The sequence below is a fragment of the Ascaphus truei genome, chromosome 10 (assembly GCF_040206685.1).
Source record: "Ascaphus truei isolate aAscTru1 chromosome 10, aAscTru1.hap1, whole genome shotgun sequence".
In the NCBI taxonomy this organism is placed as follows: domain Eukaryota; kingdom Metazoa; phylum Chordata; class Amphibia; order Anura; family Ascaphidae; genus Ascaphus; species Ascaphus truei.
Genome location: NC_134492.1, coordinates 41,547,084 through 41,567,507, shown reverse-complemented (window position 1 = coordinate 41,567,507; position 20,424 = coordinate 41,547,084). Strand labels below are relative to the sequence as shown.

At 43.5% G+C, this 20,424-nt stretch overlaps 1 protein-coding gene across 1 annotated transcript; it reads right to left on the bottom strand.

The window, feature by feature from the left end:
• Nucleotides 1–342: 342 nt before the first annotated feature.
• Nucleotides 343–20,087, bottom strand: CCDC190 (coiled-coil domain containing 190). Its single transcript, XM_075616802.1, has 4 exons — nt 19,661–20,087; nt 5,580–5,781; nt 4,508–4,637; nt 343–2,872 (listed from the first exon to the last, which is right to left on the bottom strand). The coding sequence occupies exons 2-4, from the start codon at nt 5,767–5,769 to the stop codon at nt 2,302–2,304; spliced, it is 891 nt and encodes a 296-aa protein (XP_075472917.1). The 5' UTR covers nt 5,770–5,781; nt 19,661–20,087; the 3' UTR covers nt 343–2,301.
• Between the last annotated feature and the right edge of the window lie 337 nt (nt 20,088–20,424).

Genomic DNA, 20,424 nt, shown 5'->3' with positions numbered 1-20,424 from the left:
TGTTGTTCCTTGTATACATCACTTCCAAGCTGCATAGCTTTGCATTTCAAAACAGACGAAGGCTCTTGAATCTACACCATGTACAATATATGTAACCTACTCTTCCATCCTTTTATATTTGTGCCGCCTCCGTCAAACAGAGCATGAGAAAATTATCTCTCTGTTTCCCTTTGTTGCTTCCACTGCCTACTCCTGTTCTTTTTCTGTCTCCATGTATGTGTAACTCATTAATGTTTGATGAGACCTTCTCATTTAACTTCTACGCTACACCATGAAACTAACTAAGCAGCGACTGGGTTCTTGCTTCTCAAAGAGTTATATATATATATATATATTTTATATCACACAATAACTACACATGCTTTTATCAGGATTTATTTATACATTGTTATGGTGCCTTCTCATCAAAGCACCTTCTAAACACATTACATAGCAATAACTGCAGTTGACATAATTAGACAAAATGAACTGTTTTCAATGACTTCCTTAAAGTTGATGAGATATATATTTTCTGTACTTTCACTGGAAACAAATTCCACATGGTAGTGCTCCTCATGACAGTAAATGTTTGAGACATCCTGCAGAGAGCCAGCTTAACAGACAAGAAATAGTTGGGGCCAAAATACGAAGCCTACACCTAATATGGTCACTACTACAAATCGGTCCCATAATAAGCGATTAACAGCAACCGTATCGTAAAGTGGTAGTGAGTACCCTAATATAATTTTTGTTAATGTTACACTAGGTTCTTCTGCTTTGAGCATTAAGTTTGCGTATGTCATTGGTGGCAAAATTGATGTCAAATAAGATTAGCTGAATTCGGTAACAATGGCTGCTTTTATGAATTTTCTCACCGCTTTGCTGCAGTCATTCCATTGTGGATGTACAATGTTCCTCTGTTGTGCATGTGCTCCTCTGGCAGAAGAGGGGTAACATTGCATTTTGCCTAGTATTTTTCACTGTGACCCGAGGAAAAATTCAGTTCAAATTGTAATAGCCAACTAAGATAGTTTAAAGCAGCAATACAAGTTTCATTTGTTTGGGGGTTTTTTTAAACATTTTTTATTACAGGATTGAAGCAGGGGGTCTCCAGAGTTGAACCCCATTAATTTCAGTTCTGGTGACCCCCTGCTTCAAACCTGTAATAAAAAAAAACAAATAAATGAAACTTGTTTTGCTGCTTTGTGTCAGAATAATGACTAATGACTAATAACTGACCATGTGTGTTCTTTGTTGCAACTTCAAGCAGGAACCCAGGGGGATTCTTCTAAGCTGAACTGTGCTTTTGTCCCCCACTTCAAGGACCCCCCAGTTCCTGAGATACTGTACTTAAAATTTTCGGTGCCGGTATTTTCGTCTCTAACTGGGGAATTCTGTGTGCTCTGCTAAACTGCACTGTTGTATTGCTTCATTATCTATTTCTAAATTAGTAACATGCTATTTGTAACCAATTGTTTTATCTCTTTGCTATCATGTGAGCTGGCAAAATGTCTTCAGTATTGATGTGATAATGATTTAAGATTTGCCTATATTACCGAATATATAATGCGCATTCTGCATTCAACATACATTATTAAGGTCTCAGGAATTGTTGCAGGAACACAACATAATTAAACACATAATTCACATAAGCAAGTTTTCCCTTCTCCCATATGGATCTGGTTGATCATTAACATGATTATTACATATATTTAAATGTCATTTTTAGCACAGCATTTTATATACACATAATGTAGTGGTTATATAACACTTACCTACTGCCATACACAATTAAAATCTTGATTCCACTTATACTATACCATAAGTTATTCCAATAGACTTCCACTTAAGTCTTACAGACATGCACATACAGTACTATGAACACTACACATGAGCTTAAAGTTGCGATACTATCTAAATAGCAAAATAAATGCATATCCTAAACAATGCTTGAAAATATGTATTTTTGCTGTGTACATACTTGTTTTCTTTTGTAAGGAACTTTGAATTCTCACCTCCAAGCATTGTGCTACTTGACCTTTCATAGTCCTGTTCTAATAGGCTCTTACTACTTAAGTTTTGGTGCTAAAATCAAGCACTAGACAAAGTAAATCAGGGAAGGGATGGAGCAAAGACTGTAAACAAGCACAGAGGACAGAAAATATTTTACAAGAGGATTACTAAATAGAATAGTGCTAAGTAAAGGCTCATCAGAACTCTGGCTATAAGGATGTGTAGCAGATAATATTACAAGTTATGTTTTTTTTTTATTGTACAGATAGTCAGTCTGGGGTTGTCTTTAGATATGTCACTGGTTTGATCCTATTGGAATATTTCCTGTACACTCAACTCTCTCTCTGAGTCAGGTTTGCACCTATGCCGAATGTATCTGGCCTTCTTGGCCTCCTCCAGGGATTCCATTAAGTCAGGCATTGTGTGCATGGTGCGGATGCTCCCATCGGGAGCATAGAATTCTTCATCAAAAACTGGCTTTCCCTTGAGGGAGCCTCGTCTCTGCCTTGCAGAATGTGTGGCGGGATGCTCTGATCTTGGAGCTGTCTCTTTTGGAGCTTTCATGGTTGATTCCTGTTCCTTATCACTGGCCTCTTTCATGAGCCCGGAAGAATCGCCTTGTTCATCATTATTGATGGAGCCCTGCATCACTGTGGGCATATCGGAGATACTCAGCCTCTTAGCAATGGAATTCTTAACGTGTGTTATGCTAATATCAGAAAGAGAGGATTCAGCCCTCGATCTGCACACAGGAGTTTCCGTCTTCCCCATTTTGCTGCTAACACCATCCATGAAGTCATTGATCCGCATTTGGAGTGTCATAGATGAACCAGACGCCATTACCGGACCCTCTGGAATAGGTGCTGATTGCTTTCTTATGCTATAAAATAAAAAAACAATATTTGATGTAACCACTGGACCACTCTAGTGTAATGACCGTTTTGACAATACTACCAACTAAAACCAGCTCTTTGATGCTTCCCAATCCAATGTTTCCATGATGTGAATGCAGTCTGGCTACTTTATTATTAGTATCTTATGGTAACTTAATCCTTTGATGCCATGATTCCTTCATACTCTTCTTAAAACCATACAGAAGCTTACGATTACAAACATTCGCTACAGATATATTGCACTCCAAAAATTATTGATTTGTCAGGAATAAGGTATAGATTTTACTTGTACATTATAGGTGTCTCTCTACATCCAGTTGAGATAAACTAAGATACAACAAAAACAAGTCACTGAGAATCTAAGTTGTGCTTTTGATTAGGAGAATGTTGAATATACAGTACTACTTATTTTTCCATGTACTGTGTTTTGGGTATCTTAATTACAGATCTATAGCATTTAAATCTATTACATCAATTCTGTACGAGAAGGACCTGCAAGGTATTCCATTCCAATATATTGCATTCCCTTTTGGAACTAAAACAAGTTGGTGGAATTCATCAACATATTTCTTCAGAGGACAGATAGTTTCTGTGATGACTGACTAAACTTAAATAATGTGTGTCAGTCTGATAACAACTCAACATAGGAGACCCTCTAGCATTCGGCACCTGTAAATAGGTCAAATTTAGTTCCTTTTACAAGCAAGAGAGCACCTCATCGGGGCACCTTATAATGTGCAAGTAAAGCCGCAATCTTGGAGATATTTGTAGTTTTTTGGTGCCTGTTTTGACACAAAAAAAAAACATTTTGGAGACTGACTACAATAGAAAGTCAGAATGTTCACTTTCTTGTTGGTTGCCAGAAATATTATTTCCCCAGATTGCCCAGGGGGCTCCAGACATTGGGCTGACCAATTTTACATTGACCGATATTATAAGTAACAATATTTATATCAGGGATTGCTGCTTTATCTATATGCAAACATCCAATTTAACATTTGTATTTTATGCATTTGTTTCTACAGTGGTAGTGAGAATAAATTTGGTGGTAAAAACATGTACTGCATCAGGTCTGCTTTTTTTTTTGTTCCACGTGTAAGTACAGTATGTCACCAGTTTCCAGCAGATCTAATTAGCTGACCCTTCTGAGCTTAAAACAATAATATGATAGAGCTATGCTATTACACTGGCAGCAATAGGTGGAGCTGGTATTCAACAGGTATAGAACACAGAACTCATGTACAGTACCTGTCGAATAGGTCGATTTCGAGGGTTATGTGAATACCAATGAAAAAAGAACACCTATTGCTTTCATTACAGGCTAGTTAGGATCTCAGAGCTCTGTTTGAAAATATCGCAGCAGATATTTCAAAGCCGAGTCAGACATGAGTTACAAAGCAGTTTTTAGAATAGAATCCCCCAAAATTGCTTTTATGACAATATTTCTACAAAATCTAAAAGAAAAAAAAAGTTAAGTCAATTTCTAGACAAGAATAGAGACTGTTGCTTTAACATTTTTGCAGCCACAGGAACCTGCAATGCATTGCGATGAAATGCTTTGCAGGTCCTTTTGGTAGCAAAAGGGTTAAGGAATTGTAGCATTGACTGTAATGGTACCTCACCTTTCTCCTCCCATCTGAAGACGGGAACGGTGTCCCATGCCTGCCGAGATTGTAGGAAGCATCCTCTGTCTTCCAGTTTTATAGTGCAAGGGCAAGCTTGTAGGATTAGTAGTTTTATTCTGAGCAGAGACTGAAATTCAAGATAAAATACCTTCAGAATTAAAACGTGCTATAACTGGGTTACTAGACTGCGTATGAGATATATTCATTCACTCCCATCCATTGGTGTAGAGTTCGAGTTGCACCAACTGCATTTCCCATGTATTCTAACCATTAGGCTGCATCTTTGAAACAATAATCCATGTTGCTCACCAGAAAATATTTATTTATACATATTTGTACCATTGCATTTGTTTTTAACTTTAGCAATGCTACGCCTCGTAAACACTGTCGTTTCCCAAAGAGGTTGGCCAAGTGGAGTAAAACGTATATTGTGATATACCGTATCATCATTATTTGTGATGGGAAGTCTGTAATATTTTGCGTTATACGTGATGTGTTGTGTGGCCTATGTGTACCCATAGTCATCTGAGGTCCGGGACATGGTGCCTTCACCCACGCGGAGGCATGGGGAGGCCGTGGGAAAGCGGGTGCTTTCCCTGGCCATGGTCGACGGGCCGTGGGGGGCGTTCCTAGGGGCGTCACGGAGCTGGTTCGCCCTCATTGGGCGACCCGCTCACGTGACCTACGTGTAGCGCCAAGAAATCAGTTTGAACTGATTTCTTGCGCAACACGCACCCCCTCCTGTGTGCGTCTACACGGCCTATGGGCGCGATCAATGCCGTAAGGCAATCTGATCGCGCCCCGTGCGAACGCCTCCACGCGGTCTCCCACACCATGGACTCAGCCTGATATGGGTGATGTGCAGCTTAATACATTTTTCAGAATATCATAATCAATGTTGCTACCATAAAGATTGTGCTGTGTTGATTAGATTAATTGATTCTTTGTTTCTCTGGTAGTTACCATGACTTGTGAGTCCGTGTATAGTGTATTCTTGAATGCATTTATTAAGCCTTTCTTCACGTGGAGAAGTTGTTTTGTGAAGCTATTTCAGTTGATATGTTCTTACCTTGCTTGATCCTAGCAAGTTCCCTCTGGATGAGTTTCTGCTCCTTGGTCATGCTGTTGACATGGTAGTGTTGGGCTTCCTCCAACTCGTGAAGCCCATTGCTAAGCCTGACCTCAGCTCGTCTGGCCCCCCGCCTGTCAGCCTCCCACTGCTTGTCCACATTGCTGGCAAGGAGCTTTGAGCGCTGCATCACTACAGGTGGCTGTGGACAGACACGGCAACATAGGGTGAATTGATCTCAAAGGAATATATTTGCATTGTACAACATAAAAGCTGCACTCCCTTTACCATTATACAAGGATATTTGTAACTATGTAACAGTGCTACTTATAACGTGACGATTCTTGGGGCTGTAATAGTGTTTAAAGCAGTCCTTGCTGGTCGCTTTTTTTGGTGGGTGCTGGGGGAAGAGTTTCTTTTTTTATATTACCTGAACCAGGTAGTCCCATGGAGACTATTTGCTGTTCTTTGACCTCTGGGGACACCCCCAGTTCCCAAGATATGTCATTTTGCACCAGGCAACAATATTTCCCCTGTAGACACAATATGGCAGCCAATAGTAGGCATCAAGAAATGTTACGGCTTTCAATTGTTGACCATGCAGCCGTAGTTTAACCTCTGCTCATGGTCCCAAGGTTCAGAAAAGTACCCGGTTGCTCCCCCTTCTCTTAGGCCGCGCTTATAGTGCCGGCGACAGCGACATTGCGTCAAAACAAATGTATTGATGCTGACGACGCGACGGCTTGGTCACGATCGCTGGAAGTCACTTCAATTTGATTTTTCCAGCAACCGCAGCGTGACGTTAGCATCGGCGGGACTATAAGCGCGGCCTTAACATGCACCCCAAAACTGGAACAATCTACCGGAAACTCTCACAGCCACCACCAGTCTAAGTTCTTTCAAAACTAAATCTGTCTCACATTTTAATCTTGTCTGTAACTGTTACATACGCCTATAATATGTATTATCTCTAACTGTGCATGCAATGTCTTGTATATAATGTATACCCTGTTCACTTAAGTAACTATGTATTTGTAACCATGTATTATTTGTCATCTTAACTATGCCCAGGACATACTTGAAAACGAGAGGTAACTCTCAATGTATTACTTCCTGGTAAAACATTTTATTAATACATAATAATAGTTTTACCTCTGGAGGACCCACAACTATTCTCTTCCGAGCTCCTGAAGGAAATGCAGGAGTTGGAGTTACATGGCACTAGCCAGTAAATGATGAGTAGCATGTGTCCGAGGAACATTTGTTGATATGCCCACTGCAAATGTTGTTGATAGACCTACTATTCTCCCAGGCGGTAATTCTCCTCCCAAGGAGAATTCAAGAAAGTAGCATCAAAATGGGGGAGTCTCCGAGGTAAGTCTGGAGGGTAAAGCTCTAGGAGACCTCGTTCATTCTGGAACACAAGCTGCACAATTCCAAGCAAATCTGTTTTATAGATCTGGTATACTTATCAGACAGCTCTAAAAATGGACAGATGTACATAAACAAGTATTGCTTGACACCGTTTATTTTCTTCCAACGTGGACAGGTAAACATAAAGAAAGTAATGTGCAATGGTGAGCATGTAAGAGCCTGCCAAATCGTGCCTGTTGATTTGCATGCTAAAGAGTCTCACCATTCACAAAGTCAACATTGATAAATGTGATGCATGCAGATGACTTGGATTGAAGCAAATTCAGGCAAGCTGACGGCATACTGATAATTTGCAAAGTCTTATCAATGGGTACCATTCCCAAATATTGTAAGGCATTGTCACTCCCACTTAACATTCGGGATGCACATTGATACCCTGACAACCAAGACCTATGCCAAACTAGGGGTACTTTACAGGAACAAATCCTCCCTAAGTCTCCTGGTCAGAAAACGTATCGCACAGCAGATGCTAATGCCAATTATTGACTATGGAGACATAGTATATGGCTCGGCACCTCAAACCCACTTTAGCAAACTTGACACCCTCTACAATTCAATTTGTCGTTTTGTTCTCCAATGCAACTATAACACACATCACTGCGAAATGCTCAAAGAACTAGATTGGTCATCACTCGAGTCTAGGCGCAAAGTTCACCTTTCCTGTCTTGCCTTTAAATTCTGCATGGGCAAGCTACCCAGCTACCTGAACAAGCTCCTCACCCCTACCACATGCAGCACCTATCACCTGAGATCAGACTCCAAAAGACTGTTCATGGTCCCAAGGCTCAACAAAGTATCCGGCCGCTGCTCCTCCTCTTACCGTGCACCCCAAAACTGGAACAACCTACCAGAGACTCTTACATCCACCACCAGTCTAAGTTCTTTCAAATCTAAGGCTTTCACACATTTTAATCTGGTCTGTAACTGTTTCATACGCCCATAATATAAATTATCTTTAACTGTGCATGCAATGTCTTGTATATAATGTATACCCTGCTCATTATGTAACTGTATTTGTAAACATGTATTATTTGTCTTAACTCTGTGCCCAGGACATACTTGAAAATGAGAGGTAACTCTCAATGTATTACTTCCTGGTAAAATATTTTATAAATAAATAAATTGTCATCTATAACTTGGCTCCCTTGCAACCTTGCCTCCCTAGAGACTATTGTCTCCCATAATGTCAGCTATAATAAAAACATTCTTAATTTAGAGACAGAACAGGTTCAGCTGAACCTGACGAAGCAATTCTTTGCGAAACGCGTTGTTCATGTGGGGCTCTGGACTTTGTACTGTCTGACCGGATTCGGCTACCGTAGCTAGCTCGAGCGCCTTTGCTGGAGTCCTGAGCACCGGACGCAGGGCAAGGAACACACTACAAATTGATGCAGAAGTCTGCTGCATTCACCGGAGCGGTCTTACATTATATGCACTATCATCTTGTGAGCCGCGGAGGACACCTGGAAAGATACTTATGATCTCCTGACTGTTGACTGTTTGACTGCTGACGAAAGGAAAGGCGTTTTAAGGAAAAGGTCTTTGACGACAAGGCATCAGTAGTAAAAGATACCATTACTTATGCCCAGTACCACACTCGGCCGTGTGAGTACATCTATATCTATATAATTGAAAATTGTGAGATTGTTAGTAGATGTGGTGAATCTGATTGGTCCGTGGGTTCGCCCCTTCCCCTCCCCCCCCCCGACTCTCATTGGCCAAGAGGTACGCTCCATAAACAAACACAGACATTGGTCCCTGTGTCCGCCCGCCCATAGTCAGCCTCCCACACGACTCTCATTGGCCAAAAGGTACAGTGACATCACCTACTCCACTGTGACACACACATACACACACATACACACACATACTGCCACAGACTCCCACCATACCTCCTGAGACTGTCGCCACCCTGCGGATTCACACACTGACCTTGGTAAGTGTAACCCACTTTCCAACCCCCTTACCCACAGCTCACCGCCCCGCTGGCTCCCCCCCCACCATCACCCCCCCTCACCCACAGCTCACCTCCCCGCTGGCTCCCCCTCACCATCACCCCCCCTCAACATCACCCCCCCTCACCCACAGCTCACCTCCCTGCTACCCCCCCCACCATCACCCCCGCCCCACCATCACCCCCCCTCACCATCCCCCCCCTCACCCACAGCTCACCTCCCCGCTGGCACACCCCCCACCATCACCTCCCCGCTACCTTCCCCCTCGCGGCGCCCTTAACCCTGCATGGCCACTTGGGGGAAGCGCGGCTGACTGTCCCCTGGGGCGGCCGGTGGGGGGGAACACGAGGAGCCTCCAGCCTTCCCCCGCGCGCGCCTCCAGCCTTCACACAAGCGACACCAATGCGGTAGCTGCCACCGGCTCCCCCCCCAACCCCATAACCCCCCCTCATAACCCCCCCTCACTCGCAGCTTACCTTCCCCCTCAGCGCGCCTTCCACCCTAAGCGGACTCCCTTCACGGACGGTACAACTTACCGGGCGCTCCGCACTACTCCATCCTGTCGGACGCCACAATATTAAAATGGCGCTACACCCTCCATCACCCTTACGATTTCAACTGTGCACCCCTCTTACCCTATAATAAATATAGCCCTCTCTGACGTTTACCTTACCTGCCTTTTACTCTTTTAGCAGCCACCAAAAATGGAAACGCACAACCTTTTATACCACCACCCCATTTTAAAACCACAATACCCTCCCATTCGACTTCTACGCCCCCCCTCCACTTCACACCCCCCGGTGGGGGGACACGTGGACCCTCCAGCCTTCCCACAAGCCACAACAATGCTGTAGCTGCCGCCGGCTCACCCCACCCCCCTCACCCGCAGCTTACCTTCCCCCTCGGCGCGCCTTCCCCCTTCAACAGGGGGGAGCAGGGCAGTGGCGGCCGCGCGGGACATGCCCTTCCCTCCGGTCACCTTGCCCACGGTGCTCCCCGGGAAATGGCCACGGGGGGGAGGGGCAGAGCAGCCTGTTCCGATCGCCGGACGTTCCACAGTCCCCAACCTCCTGTCCACTGTCCCCCCCTCCTGTCCACTGTCCCCCCCTCCTGTCCACTGCCCCCCCCTCCTGTCCTGTCCACTGCCCCCCTCCTCCTGGCCTGTCCACTGCCCCCCCCCCTCCTGTCCACTGTCCGCCACCCCTCCTGTCCTTTCCACTGTCCCCCCTCCTGTCCTGTCCACTGTCGTCCCCCCCCCTCCTGTCCACTGCCCCCTCTCCTCTCCTGTCCACTGTCCCCCCCCCTCCTGTCCTCCTGTCCTTTCCACTGTCCCCCCTCCTGTCCTGTCCACTGTCGTCGTCCCCCCTAATGTCCACTGCCCCCCTCCTCTCCTGTCCACTGTCCCCCCCCCCCCCTCCTGTCTGGGCAACGCCGGGTCTCTCTGCTAGTTGATATATAAATATCTTATCACTATCATTATAGACACTGTCTATTGTTTATGTGACAGGGACATCTTTTGACCCCCTTCTATGCGCATTGCGCCCCCCTACACTTCTTTTCACATATTTCAACTACGAGAATCATGGGAAGATCCTCTCTTTGGGGCTAACCAGAAACCAACACCATTACCTTATGGTCTAGTATGGTTCATCAATTTATTTTGATCATTACTACATTTATATTAGATTAAGAGGGAGCGCCCCAGTTTATTCTGTTTTCTGTATCTGTATACTAGTCTGAGTTCCCAGACCTGTGTTTGTTAACAGGCCAACCAACACCTTTGCAAACATAAATAGAAATGGAATATTTGTTGATTTTCCTAAAACATATTTTGGCATTTGCCCTGGCAAAAAAAAGCTTCTTTTTTTTTTTTTTAAATATTCCTTTCAATACAATCTTTAAAAAAATAATTAAACTGAGAAAAGTTGTAACATACAGACATGTGTCAAGTAAGCCATGTGCTCCTTCCCCAGTAAACTTAAAAGAAGAGTTCCTTTCCCACACTTTGTTGGTGTTTGAATGGGGTAGAAGGAATTACTGTTGGATGAGGCAGTTTGGGTAACGAGAGAGCTGGAGGTATGTTATCAGGCTTACCATTTGCTTTATGCTGTAACCTCAATTTGTTTAGATGGGATCTGCAACATGAGCTGTTATTTATGCCACGTAATTTTCGGATCATAGCCAATCTTCAAAACTTTATTGACCAATAGGGGTAATAACATAGTTTTGAATACCACTGTAAATACAATGGATTATTTCCTTATTACTCAATGCCATAATCAAAGCAATTTTCACCTAATAATCCCATGAAACCCTCCATCCAGTTTCTATCCGGACAAGTTCAGGCAGAAAGAAATACCAGGAGGTTTATATTTCCTGTAATGAACATCTATGTTAAAAGCCGAGGAACCTGATAAGTCACTATATAAAAGAGAGCCAGAGGGAGAGACGTGCAGCCTGGACTGTGTAATCGTGAGGTTAGTGTGACAACAAAAACATTCCCTTTAGCTTTGTGCACGGAGAAATACAATATGTCTTTAACTACGATCTTAAGATATGAATCACTCGCATCTTTACAACCTACAGTATCAAATATACTGTGTTATGAACATCATGAAGAACTCTGCTCTGGCCACTATGAGTGTGCAATCAAAACTTGCTGTTTCGCTGATAAACTCATAAAGGTTCATTCACTCCAACGCATGATAACTAATACAATTACAGTAAGGCCTAGTTACACTGACCTCCTGTTAAATGATGGCAAATAACGTTGGGTTACCTAAAAAAGTAACAGGCATTATCTTCCCTGAGGTTAACATATATTCACTGAACTAATTAGAAGCAAAAACAATGGCCGTTGTTGAACTCAGTATTGGCTTAATGTAAGGTCAGCACTATATTGCGTTATCTTCAAATACGAGAAAAGGGTTTGTGAACCGCATAGGATTTTCCCATATTTCAAACCTAAAATTTTATTAGATCTTAATCTAAGTCCTAATAATGGATAAAGATAACCTGATCAAACAAATTACACAAAAACATGATACTTTTTCAACATTTATTTATCCAAAAATGATTTCACATTCAATATCCATGTGTGAAAAAAGTATGTGAACCTTTAGATTCAGTATCTGGTGGCCTGCAGATCCTTGGATGTTACTCTGGGGTTCTTTGTGACTTCCTGGATGATTTGCCAGTTTGTTCTTGGAGAGATTTTGGTAAGAAGACCGCTCCTGAGTAGAGTGACTGTGGTCTTGAACTTTCTCCATTTGGAGACGATCTGTCTAGACAGTGGATTGGTGGAGCCCCAAATGCTTAGAACTGGTTTTGTAAGTCTTTCAGACTGATGAGCATCAATAACGGCTTTTCCGAAGTCCTCCGAGATTTCTTTGGGTCGTGGCATGACGTGTTTCCACACAGCTGTATGGTGAAGATCAAACTCACAAAGTTTCTGATCTTTATATACTGTAGGGCGGGGCCTCCCAAACTTACACCTGAAGATCTCCCGAATTAAACACCTGATTCTAATTATCCTCTTTAATTTTGCTGACAAAACCAGGGTTTCACTTACTTTTGAACATGACTCTTAATTACTCGTAGTCTAATTCATTTTGTTTCAAAAGATATGGAATTGGTTGATATAAGCCCTATTGGATATTTAAGGAAAGACTGGTTTTGATTCAAGAAGGTTATCATGGCAAAACTATGGAATTGCTGTAATTATCATTGGGGTTCCCAAACTTCTTCTTGCCGCTGTATCTTTCGTTAATTTCCTGCGTTAACCTGAGCAGCCTTTCGTGGATATGCGATGTTAGGGGGATCGCTTCCTTTGCATATCATTAGCACCAACGGCTGGAAAATGGAACCACACGCTAGTTAAAGGCGTAAAACTGGGTTAATGTTAAGTTATTTCCTTTAGTGGATAAGCGTTACAATTAGCCCAATGTTAATTTAAGTTACAGTTAGGTTAAATGGCCGAAGAGAGCTTAGTGTAACTGGTCCTAAATCCTTAATTCTCTAATGTATTGTTTAAATAGCTGCGCCTTTAATCCATAACTGTCAAAAAAGCACTGCAATGCATTGAAAAGCAATGGCCATGAAAGAATTAATGTACAGAACCCTAATACATGGCAACATGCCACGTACCACGTTCTTACCATTTACGATGTTTAACTGCTTTGGAACTATAAAAAGTTCACAAAAAATGTTCTGCGTCATGTAAGCTTTCCCCTTCTCTCAGCCCGACCGCCAATCACCCAGAGGAAGTCTGGGACAAAGGGTGTTTGGGACATACGACTGCAATTTTTTGGAACTTCTCACCCCAGTATACATTTCACTGTACCAGCAGAAAGATACTGCCAGTAAAGTTTAATACATAGCGGGCTATGTATAAATACAATAATTGTTTTGTGACAGCAAATTGAAAGAGTGGATTGTGGTAAAAAAAATTACTCACCTGAAATCATTAGCCGCATATTTTACACCTGTAACTATGTAAAATAGTTACCTCAGGTAGAAAAAGACATATGTCCATCGAGTTCAACCAATGTTGAATTCGACTGAGATACTCATCCTATATTTCTATTTACATTGATCCAGGGGAAGGCAAACAGGAAACCCCAGTTGGTACTGTATGTCATTATTCATGTACTGAAAAAATGATGTATTGGAGCAGGGGTGCAAGATTTTGTGGTGGGGCGTGGCGGTTACAGAGGCCCCGCGCTCTTACCAAAGGCATTTAAATGAAATGCCGGTGATCGTGCGCGAGGCCTCTGTAACTTCCCTTACCTGGTCTCCGGCGTCTTCCAGCGACACATCGCCATGGTAACGTGGCGGTCTCGTGACGTCTGAAGATGCCGGACATCAAGTAAGGGGGGGAGAGGGCGCAGACTGAAAACTTTGCGCACCCCTGTATTACAGCACTCCATATTTACACTTCAATAATAAGAGGGAAAGATACATAATTACCAGTGCTCCAGATTATCCCAGGGGTAATCCTGCTGCTATCCCAATGAGTGAATAATACCAACGCAGAAAGCAAGGAAATGGGCACTGGATTTATCTTCAAAATGGTATTTTAATAAATAAATCCGCAATACCCATTTCCTTGCTTTCTTCGTTTGGTATTATTCATGTTTGGTGCGTGTTTTGTTATACTTTGGATGGTGTGCATTAAGTTGAGGGATATTCATACACTAAGAAATGTTTGTGTCTAGTTGTGTTTGTCTTTTACACCAAGAAACACTTGCCAAACATTTTTGCGTTATTTATGGCAAACAAAAGTGCATGCTTGTAGTTTAATATTAAATAGCATTTATATACTGTATATGCAATACAGAAAACATCCAAACAGCCCCTAACTCCACCGCCTATCATCAATTGTTACTTTTTTTTTAAAAGACGTTGACGCAAACATTATACATTTTGTATGGTGATGCGCTAACTTTAGGGTAACCAGATTTGTTCCGGCAAAAACCGGGCCAAATGTCACGTATGCGCAGTCGGCACCCGCCAACTGCGCATGCATGAAAAGGGCTTGCTGACCACACATGTGCCATCAGCATTTGCCAGCTGCTTGTGCGCATGCGTAATCGGTAAACGCCAATGGCGCATGGGCAGATGGCAAGTGCCGATCACGCATGCGCGGCCAGCAGACTAGAAAGCCGGGACAGCAGCCCAAAAATTCAGGACAGAGCCCAAAACGTCAGGACTGTCCTGGCTAAACCGGGACATCTGATCACCCTAGCTAACTTGCTATTCGTCTGTGCTTCTGGATATCTTTGCAAATCAGTGAACATAAGAAAAATAGCAATCAATGTAAAAGCATAACAAATGTTGATTTGTACAGCGGTCCCCAACCTTTTCGGCACCAAGGACTGGTTTCGTGGAAGACAATTTTTCCACAGACCAGGGTGGATAACTTCTCATAAGGACCGCGCAACCTAGATCGCTCGCATGCACAGTTTACAGTAGGGTTTGCGCTCCTATGAGAATCTAATGCCGCTGCTGATCTGACAGGAGGCGGAGCTCAGGCGGTAATGCGAGCGATGGGGAGCATCTGTAAATACAGATGAAGCTTCGCTCGCTCGCCCACCGCTCACCTCCTGCTGTGCGGCCCGGTTCCTAACAGGCCACAGACCCGGTACCGGTCCGTGGCCCGGGGGTTCGGGACACCTGGATTTGTAAACTACAGAGAAGAGCAATTGATTTAAAGGTCCCCTGAATTCGGAAGTGGTTGTCAATCAAGTCTTTGCTTTACGGTTATTTCGCCTTATAACTCAGCGGTCCGCAAACTAGTGGGTACGCCCCCCAGGGGGGGCACAAGATTTTTCGGGGGGAGGCGCGTTTTTACAGAGGCCCTGCGCTGACAGTGCGAGGCCTCTGTAAACTTATTTATCCGACTCCAGTCACGTGTCTATGACATCGCGGCTTCAAATAACGCCCGTTGCCATAGAGACGTGACGGCAAATGACGCCGCAGGTCACATGATGTGACGTCACATGACGCAACATTAGAGGTGAGGGGGGGCGTGACCGAGGAGGAGAGAAGGTAGTTTGCGCACCGCTGTTATAACTTATCAGAGAACCAATAAAGATAAGGGAAGATGGGGATAGGGGGCTCTGGCTGTACAAGCACTTCCTGATCACACGGTGACATCGCACAAATACAACCCCTCCCAAGTCTAAATGAAAAAAAGAATAATGTTAAATTACTTATAGGTGTCACCTTTGGGTAAAGAAGGTATCGATTACCCAGCTGAGACTCCTTAAACATGTCACTGGAATTGACTCACTTTGCTCCTAGGTGGGATTGCCTTTTAAAATCACCGGTTTACACATGTAGGCGTATGCGTCGATGTGAAAGAATATATTAACATGCAACCAATATATAGATTATCAGACCCACATCTACCCCAACAAAAATATTTTGATGTTGCTATACATTGACTTGAACCCACACGCTGTCAGAGCGACCTGCAATGCAAATAAAAAGGGCAAAAATATTGGGATAAACAAATGTAAGACTCAATCAGGCAAAGCATTCAGTCTCTCTGAGCATGCAGGCATCTTTAAATAGTAATAAAACTCGTTATAAATCATACCAATACAATTGGGTCGCAGCCATGTAAGATCAGAAGTCCAAGATAAGAAGAGCCTGGCTTTAGGTCACTGATTCTCAAAGATTAGCACCATTGTCTACTCTGATTACATAACCAAGGATATTATAACATAACAACACAGTACACTGCAGATCCTGGCAGATACCACTTGGGAGCTAATGCTGTAAACAAATATATGTAGGCCCATATTTATTAAGCAGTGCTATCCTGTTCACTTAAAGGGGCCAGAAGGTGTCTATGGATCAGCAACGCTTAGTAAATACGTGCTTTAGTGATGCCTGTGTATTCCTATTCACCATGAGAGTTCTATTCAGGCTTGCCATCCTGCATACATATTAGGCTTGTTTTATAGTTGGCGCGCGCGCGTGTGCTAATTAAAGCTCGTGCACGTGAAGCATACTTTTTGTGCGTACAGGTCTGTGCTGGGAGCGACAGGTGGGCGTGGCTATGATGTCACACATGGCTTCACACACAACCACAAGCTCAACCTGCACATCAATACCAGTCCCACTCCTCTTTACCAACCTCTTCTCCCTCTTTCTCCCTCAGTGATTCCTACCACCCCCTTCCTCCCCTTAGAGACCCCCCCCCCCCTCCGAGGGGTAGATTAATCAATGCAGAACTTGCCCAGCTCCTCCGGCCCCGGGAACCCCCACCCCCCAGCCTGTCCCAGCCGCACTGTGATTGGCTTGGCAGCATCACGTGGCGCGGCAGCAGCGCGAAAATATAAATTTTCACGTATTTGCTGTGATCTGCCTCGCCACCGCTTACTGCCATGCGCGCGTGCGGCTGAAGTATAGAACGCCAGGCCTAGACACAGCCAATTCTAATATTACACCCTGTGGCAGGACGTTCTCTAACTTGGCTCATAAATGCTACCCCAACCAGTTGGTGATGCATGTATAAGCGTCATTAAAAATAACCATAATAATCAGCCAGACCCACCGAGGGGCAGGAAGCACCACCACAGCCTCTCTGCTCGAAGCAGGGGCAGCAACCTATGGACCTTTCCAAGTTTCCATAGGTCCCAATTTTATCCTCCCTCAGGCTGAGATTGAACCCAGCCTATACTTCAACATGTTTGGTGCAACACTGCCGACCAGCCTGTGAGCCCCAAGTTTATCCTAAACTTTCCTAAATGCCCAATTTCTCTCCTGGCTGAGATTGAACCTCAACTTATCTGGTACAACATTGCCCCCCGAGCCCTGGCCAGCACCAGCAAGGTAGACCATGCTGGAGGCAGCTACAGCGTGAGTTATTACCCCTCCAATTTCCATAGGTGCCCAACTTTATCCTTCCACTGGCTGAGATCAGCCTTTCCTTCAACTTGTCTGCTGCAACACTGCCAACCAGCTCAATGACACCCAAACTCATCTTAATCTTACCGAAATGTACAATTTCCTCCTCCCTCTGGCTGAGACAACTCAGCCATTAACTCAAGTTGACTGGTTCAACTGTCACCAGCTCTGTGAGCCTCTTATCCATATTTCATGCTAAATCCCACCAGTTCCCTGTAGTCTGGCAGCAAAATAGTTTCTCACCCCTAAAATTCGCCGGCATGGCAGGATTGTGACGGTGAGGGGTTAACCAGGCTCGAAAATAAAGGTTAAGCCCACTTGGTTACCCCTGGTCCATGTGTAAAGGTCACCAGCAACCATTTGCCCTTCCCCAGACTCTGCAGAGTCTGGACAGCGGGTGGGCTCGATATGCTAAGAGGCAAAGGTGCCAGGTTCCAAATCGGTACCCACCTGGCTTCAGTATACCAGCAAATCGGTGATAGGCTGGCAGGAGAATTCCCACGCGCTGATTGGCTGTAGTGGTTTCTGAATGGGACTCTAAAATCTATAAGAAACCTTGCAGCCAATCAGGACCTCAGATTCCAAGCACCAAACCATCAGTGGCAAATTCAAGTTACGAAAATGATGCTCTGTGAGAAATAGACGTGAGCCGGCTTCAGAGATTTTTACTCAAGAAATTTTCTAAGTCCCGCTTTTCAGGGACATAGTGGTCGCGGATGGTATTGCATGCCGAGTTGTGTTCCAGGACTTTCGTGAGTACCTCCCGTCATTGGAAAGGGCTCCTACAAATGTCGGTTGTTAACATTTCGTTCCAAGGAAGATTTATTTTGTTAGCCCTGTTCCCAGTATGTGTGTTTTCAGTGAAAATTCTGTTACATTGTGTGTATGTCTAATCGTGGAATAAATTACAATTTATTTTACTGCTTCGTCTTGCTCAATCAAATGATCCCGGTATAAAAGGTGTTGATAAACCTGGTCTTCCGTGACAAGGATTCCCAATAGAAGGGTGCTGATCCTTCTCCTAATTCCACCATGTGGACAATTGGAGCGCACCACCGAATAAGTGGAATCCCAGCCCTCCCCAACCCAGTGGAGGTATAAGTAGGGTCTCCGTCCCCCTACCCAAGTTGGGATATTAATAAGGTCTTCTCCATCCAAGTGGGGATATACATGAGGTCTCGGCCCCTCCATCCCGTGGGGGCAAAGTGGAAACTCTGCCCTCCCCATCCCAGTTGGGGTATATGTGGGGTCCTGCCCCCATCCAAGTGGTTGTAGACAAGAGTCTGCCCCTCATCCCAGTGAGGGTATAAGTGGTATCTCTGACCCTCCTCCCAGTGGGGCATAAGTGAGGTCTCTGAACCCTCCCCCCTGCCATCCCATGGGGGTATACGTGGGGTCTCTACCCCACCTCTTTGGAGGTATAAGCGGGGTCTTTGTCCTCCCATCCCAGAGGGGGTATAAGTGAGATCTCTGACCCCCCCCATACACTGGGGTTTATGCCTTACGAAATAGTTCAAAAGAAATAGCTGTCTTAGTCCAGTAGTGCTTGTTTACTCTGCATTACCTTACTGAGGATACTGCTTCAGCTATGAATCATTATATAGATTCTTGTCACTAATTGGCCTTCTTCTCCTCTAACACATGCTCTATTAATCATTGAACATACGCTACCACTTACTGTAGGTAGTAAGCTCTTTAAAGCAGGGTCTTGTTTGTCCAGTATTTACTTTTACATCATGTACTTCCCCATTCTGTAATACATATCTCCCAGTATTACTGTATGTCATGTAAACTTGTTTCTGTAAAGTGCTCCAGTAAATACTTAGTTATTGCTATACAAATAAAAGCATGCACACAAACATACATTCCACAATTGCATCAAGTGGGCTGTTTAGAAAGCACTTCCCAATAAATCTTTTTAAGAAATGGGAAACAATTAGAGGATTTACCAATTAAGCACATAATCACAAAGAAAAAGAAAAAATATATATATATAATATGGGTGTGTAATTATGTATGTGTGTATATATATATATATATATATATATACATATATATATATATATATATATATAAATATATATATATGTTTGTGTGGACTGAGTAGTCGGCACTGTACCTGAATATGTTGTGCCGTTCTTTAATTCTGATTGTACTGTATATGTTGTAATGTTCTAGTATGTTAAGGCGTTAGAAAGTGGGGTGAGCCTTTTTGAAGTGTTGCTGCTGATTATAAAGCACCCTGCAAAAACTAATATCTGTATTGGTACTTACCACTTAGGCGAATTATGAGAAAACTTTCTTTCTGAATTCTTAAAATCTGTCCTTGAGCAAAATGATCAGGCCTATGACCTTTTTCTTTTAAGCATAATAGTACGGGCGTCCTGCTTCAAAGATTCTAATGGGACAACGGAAAACAAACCAAAAAACTTCAAGTACACATATACCATATTCAGCAACAGAGGAAGCGTCGGCTTGACTTTTTGATTCTGGTTGGCGTTAATTCATCAGCATAGCAATTTCTGTGGTTGTTATTGCTTCCGATTTTGCTTTTTAGGCTTGCAATGGGATGGTTGTTGTAAAGCTGGAAAAAAAAAAGCACTGCAACATCAAATGAATTATTTGGAGTGAGAGACTTGTGTTTCTTCCCTGCGGAGCCCTCAGCATTCCTGACTTCACAGTAGTTCACTGCAGCCACTGACTCACTCACAGTACTGTGCGTGCTGCTGCCTATTGCTTCTGTGAGAGGTGGCCCAGTGCCGGGGAGGTGGGGGCTGATTGGGGATTCTATAGTTACCGTACTAGAAACAATTATGTGTAAATAACCTTGGAAAGAATGCACGTTTCACAATGCATTGTTATATTTAATACATTGTTATTAAGCTGAAATCAATGCAGTACCAGATAAACATTTAAGCAATTAAAGAGAAAATCTACTCCAATCCTAATCAATTTCTGTCTAAAACGCACTGTAATTTAGTGTAAAGTTGAACCGCCTTCTGTATTTTGACATATATTATTAAGCGGTAATTGCTGAC

What these genes read in the sequence shown, in the direction of transcription:
- CCDC190 (XM_075616802.1), bottom strand. Translation starts at nt 5,769, where the DNA reads ATGCAGCGCTCAAAGCTCCTTGCCAGCAATGTGGACAAGCAGTGGGAG. An exon ending in ACTTGCTAGGATCAAGCAAG is followed by an intron (nt 4,638 to 5,579) that starts GTAAGAACATAT and finishes CTTGAATTTCAG; the next exon opens with TCTCTGCTCAGAATAAAACT. An exon ending in CTTCAGATGGGAGGAGAAAG is followed by an intron (nt 2,873 to 4,507) that starts GTGAGGTACCAT and finishes TTTATTTTATAG; the next exon opens with CATAAGAAAGCAATCAGCAC.